General features: G+C 43.8%; 1 protein-coding gene across 2 annotated transcripts in view; it reads right to left on the bottom strand.

The window, feature by feature from the left end:
- Window positions 1-16,259, bottom strand: part of ERAP1 (endoplasmic reticulum aminopeptidase 1) — a 40,629-nt gene that overhangs the window by 14,419 nt on the left and 9,951 nt on the right. The window contains exons 4-13 of one of the 2 annotated variants that reach the window (XM_055123307.1): window positions 14,144-14,278; window positions 12,128-12,248; window positions 10,469-10,623; window positions 10,008-10,121; window positions 8,347-8,478; window positions 6,476-6,607; window positions 6,258-6,332; window positions 4,605-4,759; window positions 2,215-2,294; window positions 930-1,113 (exon numbers count right to left, since the gene is read on the bottom strand). In XM_055123307.1, the coding sequence (XP_054979282.1) occupies window positions 930-1,113; window positions 2,215-2,294; window positions 4,605-4,759; window positions 6,258-6,332; window positions 6,476-6,607; window positions 8,347-8,478; window positions 10,008-10,121; window positions 10,469-10,623; window positions 12,128-12,248; window positions 14,144-14,278 (1,283 nt within the window). The remainder of the gene's footprint in view (window positions 1-929; window positions 1,114-2,214; window positions 2,295-4,604; window positions 4,760-6,257; window positions 6,333-6,475; window positions 6,608-8,346; window positions 8,479-10,007; window positions 10,122-10,468; window positions 10,624-12,127; window positions 12,249-14,143; window positions 14,279-16,259) is intronic. The other variant, XM_055123319.1, reaches the window with a different exon arrangement.

Raw genomic sequence — 16,259 nt, forward strand, 5'->3', positions numbered from 1 at the left:
AGGATGCTGGGAGGACACATTTGGGTTGAAAGATGCATGCCGAAAGTAGACTATAGACCGAACATGAAGGCCACTCAATACCTCTATTGCAAACTACAACATCCAAAAGGAGAGAGAACACAAGGGAATGCCCTGCCACAGAGGCAGGGTGGGGTGGTGGGGGATGGGTGGGGGTGGTGGGAGGGATACTGGGAACATTGGTGGAGGAGAATGGGCACTGGTGGAGGGATGTAAATGATCACTGTATGACTGAAATGCAAACATGAAAGTTCATAAGTTTGTAACTGTACCTCACGGTGATTCACTAATAATTTTTTTTTTAAAAAGAGAGATACTGCAGGGTTGGGAGACAGTATAACAGTGAGGACACACTGGACTTGAGTTCCGGCACCACGTGGCTCCCAGACACTTCACAGGACGGCCTGGCCAGGGGACGCCAGCAACATGGGGTCTGAGCAGCACCACATCCTCAAACCCTACAGTGACCCATCCAGCCCAGCTGTCTGAGAATCACAGGGAACCCCAGAAATGTGACACAAACAATTTGTGTCATATTTGAATCACAAAGTCACAAATAGCCACCTGGTCTTAAGCTTTCAAGGTAGAATCAGCAGGGGTGACTCCCGGTAACTCAGAGAAGCGCTAGGGAGAGGCTGGCAGAGGGCATGGGGTTCCCTGTTTCCTATGCCACACCAGGTGCAGTTGCATATGGAAAGATGAAAATACAGATTCCTTCCTTCAGGGCACTCAGTAGACTTGGGCAGGTCAATCATGAGGCTAAGAGCAACTGTGCAGCACTAGAAGAACCTAAGGAAAAGCACCCCACTACTTCTCATTAGCAATCAATCATCTCCAATCGGGAAAGCCAAAGAGCCAACAGTGACAGCTACCTCCACAGAGATGGAGCCCGGAGCATCGGCGGGCTTTACCTGACAAGCTGGAATGCATTGTTGATGAGGCTAGCCCGGTCATTGCTGCTGATGGCCGTGTGGCTGCCTTCTAAAAGGCCAGTCAAAGAATCCCATCCATCATCCTCATAATGCACGATGTAATAGCCATTCATGCCCATGTTGAACTTGATCCATTCTACCTCTTCTGGGAGGGTGAGCACATCTGTAGCAGAGAAAATCAATCATAGCTCCAAGCTCTCCTTTAACAGAAGGAAGTTTTTATGACCACAGAATGGACAAAGAAACAGAAAGAGAGTTAAAACACTGGACGATTTTAACACTGAAGTGAGTTTCATATTGAACACTTACTTCTCACAGAAATCAGAAAACAGCATCCAATAGACAAAAGCCAATGGTAGCTTTAAACAACAATTTGTAGAGATTTGTGATCTATGAAAAGCTTACAGCCATGTTTTGAGCCAAACATATGACATAATTCAGCAATGCTAGCAACACAATGGGAATGTTAGCTAGTAATTCCTCTGGTTCAGCATTACATAACTCAACTGTTTTGATATCAATCTGGCAAGATATTGATGCCATTTTTTGCAATTAGATAATACTTGAAAACTTATATTGCCTGCTAGAAATTGAAGGCTTATAATTTGCTGAGGATAAAGGTTGGCCCAGTCCTTTTACTTCAAGCCAAGATAAATAGAAAGTCATGCTGAGTGAAATGAGTCAGAAGAGGGACATACATAGAATCACTGCGCTCATTTGTGGCATGCAATAAAACATAGTATGAGACTAATATCCAAAGACAGAAGAAACAGGGGCCAGGAGGACTGGTCCATGGTTGGAAGCTTGCCACAAGTGTGTAGGGGGCAGAGGACAGTTAGAATAGAGAAGGGACCACTATGAGAATAATAGTTGGAAATGATCACTCTGAAGGAGAATTCAGTGCTGAAAGGAGGTAAAGGGATATACATAATCTTTCAGTACTGTATTAAAAACCATAATGCCAAAAATGGAAGAAAGAGAGAGAAGAAAAGTACCTGCCATAGAGGTAGGCAGGGGGTGGGGGTGGCAGGCTACGGGGTGGGACGGAAACTGGGGTCACTGGTGGTGGGAAATGTACACTGGTGGAGGGATGGGTGTTGGAATATTGTATGACTAAAACCCAATCATGAACAAGTTTGTAACTGTGAAAAAATATAATAAGTGGACTAAAAAAATAAAAGAAAGAAAAGAAACCATGCCTGTTAATCCTGCACATTTCCAAGTTCCTTCTTGAATTTACTTAGTTATCTCCATAATCACTTACCTGTTTTTGATGTAAGCAAAAATCTTTGGACAGTGTCTGATTTGCTGGTAATGTATGTCAAAGGGACATGCCACAGATACCTAAGGAAAAGGATGGAGAATCACACATGAGAGTCACATACAGGAGTGAAAGAAATCCTGCTAGTCCAGGCACTGGCTGGGCAAGACAAGGCAGCACAGAACTTCGACGACGGTCAGATTCCCAGGGCTGCTGGCTTGGGGACGAGCCATCCTTGGGAGAACACAGTGAATGACACTAACACTGAGATGAGGAGAACACGGCAAGGAACAACCCACAGTGGCCCTGCCTGCCTGCCGGCCATGACTCCTGCCTTATCCACAATCAACGGCAATGGTGCAGGAGGCATTCAAAAAGAGTACATCACCTCTTCTGGGCAACTCCTGCCAGCAATGCCAAACACAAACTAAGGGTGGTCCTGAAGAGACAGCAGAAGGCCTAAGCCAAAGACAAGACTGAGGATCTCGTATGGAATTCTGAACCAGTAACTTTCTCCTGGTCATGAAGGTATTAGAATGATTGGAAAACATCGATGTGGCATGATATCAAGTTCTTTTCACAATGTTGATATGTGCACTGTGGTTGTATAAGTGAATGTTTTTAATTTTTAGGAAATGCCATGAAATACTTAGGGGTAAGGGTTCACTTAGTTATTTAGTTTCATAATAATTTACCTGTTCCTGCCATCAGCAAAAATCTTTGGACAGAGTTTGATTTTGCTGGTAGTGAACGTCAGTGGGTACTGCCAACGTATTCTCAAGCAGTTTAAAGACATTATGTCAAGTAGAGAGCAAGAAAGGTGAGAGATATAGGCCTGAAGGTGTGGTTCTCTCGTCAGCATAGAACTTGCATGTGTGAGGTCTTGGGTGAATCCCCAGCATTTGAAAAAAAAGTTTAGGGGGTCAGAGGGATAGATTGGTGGGGAAGGCATTTGTCGTGCATGCGGCCAACCAACGTTCAATCCCCAGCATCCCATATAGTCCTCTTTGCACCTCTAGAAATAATTCCTGAGTGTAGAGCCAGGAGTAACCCCTGAGCATCACCAGGTATGACCCAAAAAGCAAAAAAAAAAAAAAAAAGTATAAAAACCCACAAGGGAGAAATTTGTACAATAAAGAAACATATAAATTATATAATTTATATTTTCGGGGCTGGAGAAATAGCACAGTGGGTAGGGTGTTTGCCTTGCACACGGCCGACCCAGGTTCGATTCCCAGCATCCCATATGGTCCCCCGAGCACTGCCAGAAGTAATTCCTGAGTGCATGAGCCAGGAATAACCCCTGTGCATTGCTGGGTATGACCCAAAAAGAAAAAAAAAGAAAAGAAGAAAATATATATATAATTTATATTTTATATGAAACTTTAATGAGCAATGAAATATTACCAATGATATCTTGTTTATATTATATATGATAGGATATATATAGCTAGGACATTATATATGAATTCATACATGGAATATATAGAGAGAGAGTGAAAAAATGTAGTGAAGAGTTCTGTATAACACAGAGTGTATGGGAATTCGAGGCTGGAGTGATAGCACAGCGGGTAGGGAGTTTGCCTTGCCCGCGGCGACCTGGGTTTGAATCCCAGATCCCATATGGTCCCCTGAGCACCGCCAGGAGTATTTCCTGAGTACATGAGCCAGTAGTGACCCCTGTGCATCACCAGGTATGACCCAAAAAGAAAAAAAAAGAGTGTGTGGGAATTCTTTGTATTCTTCTATAACTTCCCAAGTCTAGAACAATAAAACATAAAAATATTGTTTATCATGTTGATCGTTGATCTTTTAACATAAAAGTTTGGGTACTGGGAGTATAGCTCAAAGGGCCTGGGCACATGCTTTACCTGGAAGGGGCCACACTCTATCCCAGCACTCACAGTCCCAGCCCAGAAGCACTCGGTGTGGCACAAGTGCAAAAGAGTTTGTTCTTTAAAAAATTTAATTACTAGTCAGGGTCAATTAAGCCACAGTATCTCATTTCCAATGATGTTCTTCTGCCACTTCGAGCACAGAGTCCAGGATCTAAGGCAGAATTTCAGAGAAGACCATCGAGTTTCTCATAATTCCCCGAAACCACCTAAAAGTGTCTGTCCTTAGCTCTATATGCTGGGTACCTCTGCATTTAATTAGATTGAAGCTGATTTCAAGCCTGTACTATAAGTTCCCATATATCAAAACAAAGCCATAATGAAATATTTCCTCACGGCCAGCCATCCTGAGGTAAGGTCTAATGCCACCTTTTGCTGCTGGGAAAGTGGGACAGCATCTAAGTCACCCCTCCAGGATGCAGACTCCACTCAAATACTTTGGTGAGTAGGGGCTTTGCTTCTGAGCAAAGTCTCATCCTCCCGGCCTCTGAGCCTTACCCGGTCTCTGCGGCGCCCTCCTGGCCCTTCATGTAGTGCTCCTGCCTCACGTGCACCCTGCGCCCCTTCACCATGACACTAATCAGGGGGAATCCCTTCTGCAGGGTCCAGGTGTTCATCATGCTCTTCACATCCAGGCCCTCCTGCCGCCAGTGCTGGATGACACAGAAACAGAGACATACGTGACACTAGCCCTCAGAAAGCAAATCCAGCTTGTTCTCCTGGATCCCTGCTGTGGGCAGCCTCTTTGAAGTGCTTTCATTTCCTTCTCTGCCCCCAACACCAATCCTACCCAGCTACCATCCCCTACTGATGCCACCCAAAGTGCCTCTTAGTGCTGACATTCTCTTGCTTATGTGTTATCTTCAGAGAAAGGACCATCTTTGGTAATACTGGGCATAGCTTGGGTTTGGCACTAGGCACAAAGCAGTCAAGTGGATGGATGGATGGATGGATGGATGGATGGATGGATGGATGGATGGATGGATGGTGGATGGATGGATAGGTGGATAGATAAATGGATAGGTAGATGGATGGGTAGATGGATAAGTGGATGGACAAAAGGGTGGATGAATGGATGGGTGGATCATGGATTAGCTGAAGACAGGTGGATAAATGGATGGGTGGGTGATGAAGAAAGATATGGAGAAAGTGGACAGGTGTTCAACACCTGCTCAACTCTATTGGCTCTTCAAACAAGAAAGATGAATTTAAAATAGTCAAGAGTTTATGCTTCCAAAGTGATCTGCCAAAAAAAAAATGTAGCCCACACCAATCAATGTAAGTTTGCCAAAGGTATTTCTGTGGGGAGGAGACTGGTAATACAGAAGGACAGTATGTACAGAAGGAACTGATACATGATAACTCTCTGTCCTGAATTTTTCTTTGAGCCCATTGAGAAGAGTTAAGTCTTAAAAAATAAACAAGCTTTTAAAAATATTTAAGAACTAGTATAAGAGGATAAAATACACTATCAGGAAAATCTGAAAGCTTCTGAACAAAGCCATCTCAAAAGTTAAGTCAAGAAAATAAAAATAAGGCAAATAAAATTGTGTTGAATCTCTAGTCTCATCCTCCATTGCCTACGAATATATTCAAGTCTAGATAAACAGACCATATTGCTTTATGACTCTGAGGCTATGAATTTTTTGTCAACTTAGCACTTAGAAACATAAGTTAGAGCTAAATTTAAATTCCAGCTCTGCACTTCACTTACCATATGCCTTTGCCCTTTTATTCTCCCATTTACCGAAGCAAGGATAATAGTAGCCTGTGAGTAAATTTATTGCTAAGAGTAAAGAAGCTATTATAGAATCACACGTCAGCGCCTGACACGCATCTGTGCCCGACACACAGAATGCCCAGAATGCTAGCTGCATTCTGCATTTTTCCTGATTGGGGAAAAACAAACACAGGGGTATGAATATGAGTGATCAATCTTGGTTTGACTCTGCTTCACCTGCCTCAGAAAGACATCATAGGTTCGTTGCTTTACAATAAAATCCCTTGTTCAGAAACTTAAAAACAGCTAACTAGTACCACCAGACAATCTTATCTAGGGCAAAGGGGGGCATCAACAAGTTTTCTCAGGGCTTCGTGAATCTGGAGTTAAAGAGTGTCCTTAGGGGTGAATGTGCGACAATGAAAACTTACAGAGGCTGAAGATGAATGTTGGCCACTAGAGCAAAAGCCATCCATCCCTTGCGTGCTGCCATCTGTAGGACAAATCTGAAAACCGGAAATAAACATCACTCTTCTCTTAGCACAAAACCCAGCTGTCTCCTCCCAGAGCGATTAGTAGGGTGTGTGCAAACCTGAACAATCATAAACCGACCGACCCCCAGTGCAGAGACACACACAACCAGACTCACGCTTGCCAGGCTGTCCCACAGGTCTTCATTCCTGGTGTTTTTATAGCTGAACTTCTGGAGATAATGTATGATACCACTTTTGAATGCATCGGCACCGAGGTAATTCCTAAGCATATTCAGAATACAAGAGCCCTGCAAAGGGAAAGCAAGTGATTGTTAGCTACGGTTTGGTCACTTTATTTTGGCAGAGTTGTTGGAAGAGGCAATCATAGGGGTATTTCCAGTATCTGGGGATTTAAAACAACCCTTGGAGAAAGTGAGTGTGACCTGGGCCTCTCTAGGGAAGGGACCGGCCGGGTCTGCGATGGTCTCTCAGCAGCCCGGCCTCCCTGAGTCCAGGCGGGAGGACAGTGGCGCATTAGCCACCGAACATTGGGTCACCACGGAACCTCTCCTTTGCTGTTCCAGGGAAGTGCTGGGCAGCTGCAAGTATAATCAGGGGTGGAAGAAAAAGTGAGGGCCAGGAAAGGCATGGAGGGGCTCCGAGGCCTTGGCGGGCGAAAGGAACAGGAGGGTGAGTTGGAATTCTGAGCTCTCTGCTCTCCCATCCTACAGATCACCAGGCCCAGCTCGAAGCTCAGGGCTGACAAGTGACATCAATAAGGGTGAGAAAGAAAGCATCAATATTTCCCCTCTCACACTTTTGGTGGAAACATGTGAGCAAGAAATACTTTCATGCCAGCAACAAATACAATGACAGCCAAGTACAATGATAAATGTCCCTTCTAGGTGCACTTAGAAGACAATGCCAGAGGCAGGCAATGGAAGGGAAAGTGGGCAAGGGCCATGACTTCAAAAAGTTGCTGACTCAGCTCCAGCTGCTCTGCCAGGAAAGGGCACAGAATGGCCAGAATCCTCCCCCCCCCACCCCCGGCCCAAGATGAGCCAGAGCGTGGGTTTAACCTCCAGTCTCCCTGGAGGGCTGCTGGAGGTAGGCTGCATGTGCGTGCTGCGGTTCAACTCCTTACACAGGGAAATACTTTGCTATTCAACAGATTGAGCCATTTCTGAAGAAATTGAAATGTAAACCACACAGAAGCTGGTATTTCTGCTTGTTCCAAGTGGATATTCAACCAGGCCTATGTGTTGAGAAAAATCAAGGCATATGCCAGCCACAGATGTGTATCTTTTAACACAGTAAAAAGAGCGGGTAGAGAGTCTCTTGCCCGAGTGCCTGGCTGTCTTCCCCGGGGCTCCGGGGGGGGGATGGGCTCCAGCTTCCCTCCCCACCCCAAGCAGAGCTCCCAGTGGCCAAAGACCTCCGGAACCTAGCCACAGCCATGCTCAAGGCCCCTCTCCACACGTTTGGACAGGCCTTCACACAGAGGAACCCAGGTGTGTGTAATCCCATCAACGGCCAACATCCAGAGACTTAAAAGCTTTGCAGCCGCACCATATCTTATCACCTATTTCTCCCTCTCGGAGAAACTGGCAAGCTACTGAGAGTTTCCTGCCCACATGGGAGAGCCTCGCAAGCTTCCCATGGTGTATCCATATGCCAAAGCCAGTAACAAGCTGGGTCTCATTCCCCTGACCCTGAAAGAACCTCCAATTCGGCATCATTGGGAAGGCTGAGTAGAGAGAGGTTTCTAAAATCTCAGGGATAGGACAAATGGAGACGTTACTGAGACTGCTCGAGAAATTCGACTATCAATGGGATTTCATGACTCGTGACTCGTGTAACAGAGTAAATAAACTTAAAAAATGACTGTAAGCTGAAGGATCACAAAATAAACAGCTAATCAGACATCCAAGGCATTAACTCCAGGAAGAAGAAATTCAATCTGGGTGACCCCCAGGAAAGAGAACAGGACCCCACAACCCTGCTCTACCCTACAGACCCATGAACTTCTGAGCCCAGAACCAGTTACCTTCACATAAGAAACGTCATCAAACATCTCACGAATTTCAGCAGGGTTCTCCACCGGCGTGGACACAGGGTGTGAGGAATTCAGCGCGTCCACCTCCATGGCGTGAAAGCACTTGCCAAAGAAATAATCTTCCTGTTGTGCCAGGAAGGGAAATGATCATTCATGATTCATACTCAGGTGAGAAAGGTTTGATAAGGGATAACAGCTTCACACTTCAAATTTCTGGTTCAACCTAGTCTATATTTAGAAATTAAAATAGAACCAAATCTTTTCTATTCAAAACAAAATAAAAAATTTTAAACAGCAACTGAGAAATAATAAGTTCAGATACACTCATTTTAAATACATATCATTTTTTAGAATAATGATAATCTCATATTAAGTTCAAAACCATTATGCCTATCACTATAACTGAGAAAATGATCAAACTGTATAAATGTATGTGATGTCAACATCACCAATATTATCTACTTAATTATAAAGCAAACAAAGTTTAGCTATAAAATTATGTAGTGCGGCCGGAGCAATAGTACAGCAGGTAGGGCACTTGCCTTACATGCGACTGGGCTAGTTTCAATCCCCAGCATCCCATCCGGTCGCCCAAACAGCACCAGGAGCAATTCCTGAGGCATGCCAGGAGTAACCCCTGAGCATCACTGGGTGTGGCTCCAAAACCAGAAAAAAATAGTAAAAAAAACAAAATGGAAGACAAATTCCAGCTATTACCTAATTAGGTCATATCACCAAAGAGAGTAAAATACATACATATAAAAATGTTATTAGTAAAGATTATGTGGAAACATGGGACAATACTTATGATATACTATAGTAAAATCATGTTTTGCACGTTACAGTGCATAAAAAATTGGAAATAAATATACAAAAATGAAAATCATAGAAGGGTAAGGGATTACTTATATATGTTTCCTTTTTAATGCTATCTCATGTAATTTTTCCTATAGCACTGTAGCACTGTCAGCCCATTGTTCATCAATTTGCTTGAGTGGGCACCAGTAACGTCTCCATTGTGAGACTTGTTGTTACTGTTTTTGGCATATTGAATATGCCACTGGTAGCTTACCAGGTTCTGCCATGTAGGTGGGATACCCTCGGTAGCTTGCCGCACTCTTTGAGAAGTTAATGAGAATAGTAAATAATTTTAATTTAAAATTTTAATTTTAATTTAAAAATTTGTGATTTTTCACAAATACATGATCTTTAAAATAAACATGCAGAGGTCCTAAATTTGTGATCTGGTTTCATATGCAACTGAATTGCACATGCAGTTAAATATAACTCATTTTACTTGGCAAGTATGGCCCTATTAAAATCGTAATTACCTATATCTCATAATTTTTTAGTGAGCAATCTGGGGTTAGGCACATTATATGCAATAAATAACTGGTCATTATTAGTACTTATCTTCTATTAAAGAACAATAAAAATTTAATTTCAGAATAATCACAGACCCATGATCTGGCTTAAAAATAATTCTGTGATGTTTCTGAAATTCACTTGCATTTTGGAAATCTGATTTAATTTCTAATCTCCCTAGGAAATGTTTCAGCTATAATTTCTATAAGTAAGTACATACTTTCCAGCAGCACTGATTAAAATAAAACACTGAATATGCTAGAGTAAAAAAAAAATATGCTTCTTACAACTTTCAGCTCTGGATGAGTCACGCTGACAGACACAAACTCCATAAACTTGGCAAATCCCTCATTGAGCCACAGGTCATTCCACCATTCCATAGTGACCAGGTTCCCAAACCACTGCAAGAAAAGATTGCTCAGATTATTCATGCATTTCCACGGAAACAGGATTATCCTTGTAATCATGAACATCAGGCATACAGAAGAAAATTAAATTTGTATTTGTAATATCCAGCATATGAACTTTAACATATTTGAAGAACTAATATTTTAACAAAGTGAGAAAGAAAAATTTTGCAATATGCATTATAAAACATGGTGCCTGGTGTTTGAAAGAGAGCTTTTTCCTATGGAGGTAAAGGACAAACTATATAATTGTCATATCGATATTAATAAGCCAGATTCCTTTAGGACAATGCCAGCCCAGTTCAATTCCACTTTTCAAGAGCATGATTGAGCTTGCATACCTGGTGAGCAAGCTCATGGGATACAGTCATGGTGATGCCAAGCTTACTGGAGGCCGAAGATTTCTGAGTGTCAAACAACAGAGCCGATTCTCTGTAGGTTGTCAGTCCCCAGTTCTCCATAGCACCAGACTGAAAGTCAGGAATGGCAGCAAGATCTTTGAAAGAAAGCAAAAAATACTCTGTGACAAACCTCTAAGCTAGGGCCAGAGAGACAGCATAGTGGGTAAGGTGCTTGCCTTGCATGAGGCTGATCCACTTCAATCCCCAGCAGCCAATAGGGTTCCCAAAGCCCTATTAGGAGTGATCCCTGAGCACTGAGCCCAGAGTAAGTCCTGAGTACTGGGGGTTGTGGGCCCTCAATCCCCATCGCCCCAAAAAAAGACAAGTAAGATTCACTCTCAAACCTGTAAGCTCTACTTTCCCAAACTTACATTTTCAAAACAGAAGTGGGTGGAGACCAAAAGCTTCAGCTGAACTGTCTGTGCCAAAGCAGAACATTCTAGACCGGACAAACTTTCCACAATGAAGAAAAAGGGCCTTGATAACGTGTCCTCAGTCACCTTACTGCTGTGTGTCAATGTCAGACCTGTGTCTAGCTTTCCTGACTCCATTTCCAATGTTTTCATAAATTTACAGGTGGAATCCCATTGCTCATCGATTTACTCGAGTAGACACCAGTAACGTCTCCATTGTGAGACTTGTTGTTACTGTTTTTGGCATATTGAATACTCCACGGGGAGCTTGCTAGGCTCTGCCGTGCAGGCGAGATACTCTAGGTAGCTTGCCGAGCTCTGTAGAGTTAATAATTTCCTCAACTTGCACACTTAACTTTGGATATTTGAGACCCATTCAGTTGAAAACTCAAATCATCATACACAGAGCTCATGTAGGAAAAAAGATGCAGACTTTTCTCGTACTGAATAAATTTATCATTTAAAATTATTTTATTAGGAAGGAACTGGGGCAAAATATATATGTATATTATAACATATACATATGTACAAATATGTTTGTATATTATGTATAATATACATATAGCACTGTAGTACTGTCGTCCCATTGTTCATTGATTTGCTGGAGAGGGCACCAGTAATGTCTCCATTGTGAGACTTGTTGTTACTGTTTTTGGCATATCGAATCCGCCACAGGTAGCTTGCCAGGCTCTGCCATGAGGGTGGGATACACTCGGTAGCTTGCAGGGCTCTCCAAGAGGGATGGAGAAAATGAACCCGGGTCAGCCGCATGCAAGGCAAATGCCCTACCCGCTGTTCTATCACTCCAGCCCCCAAGTGGAAATCATCTTTAATCAGATAAGGGCCAATAGATGACACAGAGGTGAGGCCCAGGACCACCACATCTCGGGCCCCTGCTTTGAACCCCGGCTAGACTGGAAGAGAATCACTGGTGGGGTCCCTGGGCCTCCTCTGCATTGCTTGGGAAGGCCCCCCCACCCCCTCCACACACACAAATCAGAAGGCAAAGTGAAATGCAGGTCATGTCCCTCAGGAACAGTCTCCAAATGTGATTCACTCTAAAACCCCATGGGGGTCGCAGGCATTCTAGGCTGCTGAGTCAGGCACAGGGGTGTCCAAGGAGGACACAATCTCAGCTGTGTTCAGGGACATCCAAGATTTGCAATACCCACTCGGAAGCCTCTACCTTGTTTGGGTAAGGGATATGGGATACTGAAATAGTCCTCATAAAATTCGAGAAGAGTCACAGCAGCATCCAGTGCATAATGGGCTTGGTCGATCTTCTCTGGCACCGCATATATGGACACCTGAGGAGAAAGACGCACGGAAGACTGAGACCAGCAGCTTCCTCTTGGGGGACATGCTGCCAGTCTTCAAGGCAATAGAACTAGCACTAGTTCTAGTTCTTGTTCTAGTGTGGCCCTTTCTTCACCAGGCCTCCTATCAGAACAATTGCAAATGCTGTGTCACATCCCAAAAGGTGCCTTTTACCAAGTGTACCTGAGCTCGTGTGAGGTGACAGAGGCTGACACCAAAGGGAGGACAGGACACCGAGAAGTCAACACAGCATTGCAGTCTGCCATCTAGCACAGACTGAGCAGTTCTCACTAAGCTGAGGGATTTAGGTGAAGAAAAGAAATTCAGAGACTTCCTGAGCTACAGGGATTTATCCACACCTGCATAAAGAGGTTCCCTAAAGGCAAAAACCAGAAGCCAGAGCGATGGGACAGCCGGTAAGGAGGGCACTTGCCTCCATGCAGTCAACCCAGGTTCAGTCCCCGGTGGCATCAATATGGTCTCCAGACTCTGCTCTTTCACTAGCCCAGAAGTTCCCTGGACTTAATCCTTTCAGATCCAGAAGGAAGTGTCATCACCCATGCATGACTGACTGTATCAGTAGCCTTGGACACTGAACACAATCTCTAGCTGGAAGGGGATTAGGGTGTGAAAGTCCAATTATCCACTCAAGTGACTGGTTCCAGGCACCATCCCCTTCCTCTGCTTACCTAGGGATTTCCCAAAAGTCACTTTATATAACGAGATAGATTTATCTTCGTGTAGGAAATTCCCAGGGTTTTAGGTGCTCTCTGTGCCAGAGTCAGGACAAAAACCAAATATTGATTTCTTATTATAAAGGAAGAGATAATATAAGAAGTCATAAAGGACACACAAGTGGGCAGATCACCAGATGGCTGTTTTTTCCTATAACTTCATAGTTAAATTCTAAGTCCAAATTCCAAGCATCACCTTCAAATCTCCATGAAGTGGGTAGATCACTACAGAGATAAGAAGCCTCAGCACTGTAAGAATTCAAAGCAATTCAACAGAGATGTTCTTGTCATTCAGACCTGCAGAAAATCATGATGACATACAGTGCCTCCCTGCTCCCCAGAGAGACCGGTGGTTTCACTCAGAGCTACAGGATAGATTGGTATGGGTTGTTCACTACATGATGAACAACAGACAAGGGACAAATGCTCCTAGAAACAAGATTTTTTTTCTCCAGCATTCTGGGATACCTTAGTTCAAATGCTCTGCCTGAAGACTTTTAACACAGCAAGCAGATGGCCCCAACCTCTTCCCTTCCTAAAGCCAGAAATCCCCTGCTTAGTTAGCCAGCAGCATTCACGTTCCAACTGCACAGAGCTGAAGCCAGAAGTAACCTGAGAAAGCATTGAAAAATCTAATCCAATGTATATACCCTTGTGAAAAATGTTAACCAGGAGCCAGAGATGCAGTACAGGGGCCTTGCATCAGGCCCACCCAGTACAGGCCCTGGTACATGTTTCCCCAAATCAATGGGTGCAGCCCTGGTGACCCTGAGTCCTGCCAAGGTGACCCAGTTGTCCCTAGCACTGTGGGGCCTGAGCAGCTTTCTCAATTGTATAAGAATTTCTCAGAAGATTCCAGGGGCCCTCTGAGCACTACCTGGGATTCCCACCATGAAAGAAAAGAGTCAAACACATCCCAAAGAGACCAGGGGCATAGCAGAAAGTCACTCTGCAGCCAGGATGAGATGCTTCATGGGTTTCTTCTTTAGAACCCACTGACACTCTGAGTACCAGTGACAATGAGGTGACAAGCCATCTGGAGTGCCCTGGACTATAGCCTGTGGGATTTCTGGCCTCAAAACCAGGACAGTCCTAGGCCGAGGAGGACCAGTTAGTCACCTAGATTAACCAGTATGACATTCCAGCTTCACCTTGACTCCGCTCTTGGTCATCTTGCTGACAGACTTAAAATCTGAAATGATGAAGGCCACCAGGTACGTGCTCATCTTCACAGTGACATCAAAATGGTCTTCAATGAGTCCTCCAGTAAGAGTTATGGATTTCACCTACAGTCAAAATAATTTCAATCACCTGATTACTCTATTATCCAATACACCAAACACATTAAGTAAAGAAGAATCCCCAGTAAACCTTCTGTTGAAAATAGATATGGTATAGCATTTGCATAATTATTGAAAATTTCCCCTCCCGATATCTGATTGTCATTTGGATACTAAAGCCAATCTACTCAATGTCTTTCTTTCACTTTGAGATAGAGTTCACATACCCTCATATTCACCATTTCAAAGTCTAGGACTTAGTAATTTTTAAAAATTATATTAGTGACTGTCAACTCTCTATATATAATTTCCTCCACATATTTCAAGAGATTAAAAACTGACTTGGATTTGGAACTTGAGGATTAAGATGGATGAGCTAAAGCAAAACTATGATTGCTAATTTTGCCAAGACAGTTCTCTTAACCTTAACTAAAAATGTAAGAATTCTCTGGAAATACAGTCTATCATTTGCTACAAGTAATTTTTTACAGAGAAAATAATTATGTCTGATCTGAAAAAGCACTGGCCATTTCCCTATGGCAATGGAAAGTAACTTGTGCCAGGTCTGACTTTAAGACTCTTCCAAACTTTGACTTGCCTCATTGGCATGAGTTTTGTGCTGTGTTGAGGTGTTTGGGGGCTGGGGCCTTCGCCTGGCAATGCTGGAGGTTGGGGTCTCAGGAATTTGAACCTACAAAACGTGTCCTGTCACCTGAGCCACATTCTCCTCTATGGAACCAGCTCTGACATGAATCAAGGCACAGCCGTGCAGAGTGGTACTAGGGTGCAGTTTACGCTGCTCCCAAGGAAGAAAGCTTAGTAGCCTGTGGACAAACTGCACTGCAGCAAGGTCCAAGCGAGGAGCAGCAAGTCCTGCCACTGGAGTGTTCGTGCCTGCACCCTCCCCATGCCCATCTCTATCTCTATCTCAACTGCCCTTCCTCATCCTTTGGTCATCACCGAGACCCAACTCTGAGGCTTACTAATGAAGGACTCCAAAATGTCCCCTTCCTTTTAAAAATGCCTCTGATGCCCCACACCACAATCTCTATTGGGAAAATAAGTGAATTCAAGTGTGAAGATGATTAACAACCCACTGGCCACGTACCAAGACCTAACTTCCTAAACGATGGATCATAACCCCATGCAGGGTTAGCACTGTTAGCACTGTCATCCCGTTGTTCATCAATTTGCTCGAGCAGGCAACATTAACATCTCCATTGTGAGACTTGGTGTTACTGTTTTTGGCATATCGAATACGCCACGGGTAGCTTGCCAGGCTCTGCCATGCGGGTGGAGTACTCTCGGTAACTGAGAGGGATGGAGGAATCTAACCTGTAACTTTAGAAAAGTATGCTTTGTTGTTATTTTCAAGCCACAAAACTGAGCTTACCTGCAGATTTGGGAAGGAAGGTTGGGAGGGTTTTTGGGACATTGGTGAAGGGAAGCAGGCATGCTGGTGGCAGGTGTGATGCTGGAATGATGCATGTAGAAAACCACCACTGACAGTGTTGTAAACTAAGGTGCCTCAGTAGAAATGGGAGAGAGGGGGAGAATGTGAGTGCCCCGGAGCTGGTGTATGTCACTAGCAGAATAACAGCTCAGGTGATTTTCCTTTCCCTTTTTGACTCATACTAACACGTTATTTTACTTTATTTCTTTTTATTTCAGAATCATAGAATAAGTGTCACTTATTAAACAATTATATTCCTTTGGCACGGTCATTTCACCTCTGCTAAAATCAGGAAACTTCGTTCACCTAGATTTTGAAACTGAAGGATAACAGTTTCTTTTACTTTTATTTATTTATTCTGTTTGGTTTTGGGTCACACCTGTGATGCTGATGGGTTACTCCCAGCTCTGGACTCAGGAATTACTCATGGCAGTGCTTAAGGGACCACATAAGATGCCAGAGTTGAACCCAGGTCGGCTCTGTGCAAGACAAGCATCCTCCCTGCTATATTATAGCTCCGGCCCAGGTAACAGT

The sequence above is a fragment of the Sorex araneus genome, chromosome 1 (genome assembly GCF_027595985.1).
Source record: "Sorex araneus isolate mSorAra2 chromosome 1, mSorAra2.pri, whole genome shotgun sequence".
NCBI classification, from domain to species: domain Eukaryota; kingdom Metazoa; phylum Chordata; class Mammalia; order Eulipotyphla; family Soricidae; genus Sorex; species Sorex araneus.